The sequence below is a fragment of the Brassica napus genome, chromosome A8 (assembly GCF_020379485.1).
Source record: "Brassica napus cultivar Da-Ae chromosome A8, Da-Ae, whole genome shotgun sequence".
Lineage (NCBI taxonomy): Eukaryota > Viridiplantae > Streptophyta > Magnoliopsida > Brassicales > Brassicaceae > Brassica > Brassica napus.
Genome location: NC_063441.1, coordinates 99,855 through 102,760, shown reverse-complemented (window position 1 = coordinate 102,760; position 2,906 = coordinate 99,855). Strand labels below are relative to the sequence as shown.

At 33.1% G+C, this 2,906-nt stretch overlaps 1 protein-coding gene across 1 annotated transcript; it reads right to left on the bottom strand.

The window, feature by feature from the left end:
• On the bottom strand, positions 1-1,355 carry LOC106357207 (transcription factor MYB72). The gene is made up of 3 exons (XM_013796885.2): positions 1,217-1,355; positions 997-1,126; positions 1-907 (listed from the first exon to the last, which is right to left on the bottom strand). Exons 1-3 carry the CDS (start codon positions 1,353-1,355, stop codon positions 277-279), a joined length of 900 nt encoding a protein of 299 aa, XP_013652339.2. The 3' UTR covers positions 1-276.
• Positions 1,356-2,906: the final 1,551 nt, after the last annotated feature.

Genomic DNA, 2,906 nt, shown 5'->3' with positions numbered 1-2,906 from the left:
TTGTAATATTTTTAAAGTTATACGTAAAATCAAATAAATATTAGAAGTCAATTTGTGTCATATATGTATATAACTCGAAGCTTCACAACTCTCCTCACCTTCTGTAGCGTTTACACCGAAACTTTTAGTTATTTTGATGAATTTAGCAAAGTGAAGTCATCAACGTATAGTGTCATAGTTGAAGATATGATGCATATAGGTTTATAAATACAGGTGATATTTGCAATATGCAAAAGTTAAGACAACGCTCATCATGCATTATGGTCGTGCACATATTCATAGGCATACTTCTCCGAACAAAGTAAAGTCATCAAAGTAAGCTTGGTTGTCCATAAAGCTGAGCCACTCGTCAAACTCCGCACTATTAGGACTAGGCTGCGACCACAAGTCAAATTCTCCGTTTGTTTCTTCAAATCCGCATGGAATTTCCGGTTGAGAATGATCAAATGATTGTGGTTCGGTTGCCTCTTGAGTCGCTCCGCCTGTATTGTGAAACCCGGTTAAGGTGTGAGTCTGAAGAAGCGAGTCAAGTGGTTGCACTGGAAATAACGTTTCGGTTGTTTGAAGAAACGCTGAGGTTATATCATCAAAGTCGTCATGGTCGAGAAGGAGTTGGATCTCGTGGAGTTCATTAACCTCATGAAGCTCTGGCTTTGTGTGCATATGTTTGCCGTGGAGATGAGACGACGAAGGTGGGTCTTGGCTCTCATTATCCCTAGAATTTCGTTCTTCTTGGACGATGGCATAGTTCTTCTTTTGATCTGCTTCTGTGGGTCGATCATTAGGGCAAGAGATGGATGAATAAGAGGATGAGTTGGGAAATAGTCGTTTCTTGAGATGAGTGTTCCACACGTTTTTTATCTCGTTGTCGGTTCTTCCAGGTAAGAAGGACGCGATCTTTGACCACCTGATCAAATATATATGTCAAATTAATTAGTCTCTATTGCAAAGCACGGAAGATATATGGTAGCTAGCTATAGATTTGTGTAGACAAACTTGTTTCCAAGAGTTTGATGGAAGTGGATGATGGCATCTTCCTCCTCTTTGCTGAAGTTCCCTCGCTTCACGTCCGGTCTCAGATAGTTTATCCATCTCAGTCGACAACTCTTCCCACACCTCATCAATCCTATTATTCATTTAATTATTATAACTCCGACCTTTTACTATATATTATCACTGAAACATGTACGAATATATATAGAGAGACTATACTGACCAGCAAGCTTGGGAAGAGATCTCCAATTGTGATGGCCATGTTTCTGAATAAAAGTGATGAGAGTAAGATCTTCTTTTGGGCTCCATGGCCCTCTCTTCACTTTGCTCTTGTCACAGCATGGTGCTCTTCCTTTCCCCATTCTTAACGTCCCACTTTCTCTATATAATTATACTTGGTGTATAAAATTGTTGTGTTATGATTTGATTACTAGGAGATCCTATATACATGATCATAGATAATAACCCTTACGTCAGATGTTATATTTTATTGGGTGTCCACGAAGGGACCAACTATATACTATATAGTTATTAACTATATATAAGTTTTTCCACTCCATTCAATAAAACTCTCTTATTAATTAACTTAAGGCACTTCATTCGTACACAGAACCAAAGCATGGAAAGTACGGATGTGAACTGCCATCCAAGTGATCATTGTGAATACGCTTCTTTTTTTTGATATACATGTACAAGTATTCTTGTGAACAGAAAAAAAAAAACAACCAGCGAGGTTAACTGATGATGACTTAAGAAAAAAAAATATCGGTATGAGCATCATAGAAATATTTTATATCTTTACTTTTTATTATCTTATATATATTTTATGCAAATAAGATTTTTGAGTTTAGAATTTTGATCTTGAGTAAATTTTTTTAACACTGGATAACACATTACATCATCATAAAATCTCTAACTTTATTAGATATTATAACCAACTATCTACAACATATGCGATATTGATGCTCCACTGATAATGATTCCACGATGAAACTCTTCTTGAAATACTTGAATCGACAGACTCTACTACATGTATAACATATTCGATGGACATATTCTCTCTACATCAGACGAACACAACAAACGGCTTTGCCAACAATATTCTAGAACCTTCAATAAGCTTCACATCATATAATATAATCTGCTAAAATTGTATAATCTTAGAATTAAATCTCAAACATGAATGTATAAACCTTTAAATTTTAACCATTAGGCTACAGTGCATCCACGGATCCGAAAATTCTAAAATTGAGAGTGGAGAAAATACTATGTTATTGTGTATAAGTATAACAAGCATGACACAAGAACCACAAGAGCCATGCCACAAACAAAAGTTACACCAATAGGATTAAGATCATCAATTTCAGATCCATTATTTGTTGTTTATAATTAATACGACACTTTACTATTTAAAATTTAGTTTATCTGTGAATTTTATAACCTTCTTCTTCAGCTTTCATAATTTCTTGTACTCTTTCAGTATTTTTTATACATAGGTTTAGATATCCACGCTATTACTTATCAATAAAAAATCGTCAACATATATATTTAAAACTTTTGGTTTTTGATATAACTTTTAATAAAAATATCTGATTAGTTATTCTATTACAAACTATAATAAACATAAATGAAGTTTCAATTTGCATCTATATGTTAATTTAACACCATATGAGATATCACATTAATAAACATCAATGAAACGTCTGTGAAATGAAATGTAAGTCAACGTTATATGATAAAAACAATTTAAGGAGTTTTTAATCTTGAATCTTAATCAATTTAGTTTTTGACATGCGTTTCAAAGTATGGGAATCGCCTATTCAAATATTTCTATTTAAAACATTATAATTTTACACATAATTTACACATTTTATTAAAATATTTATTTGTTTTAAATATTACAGATAATTAAA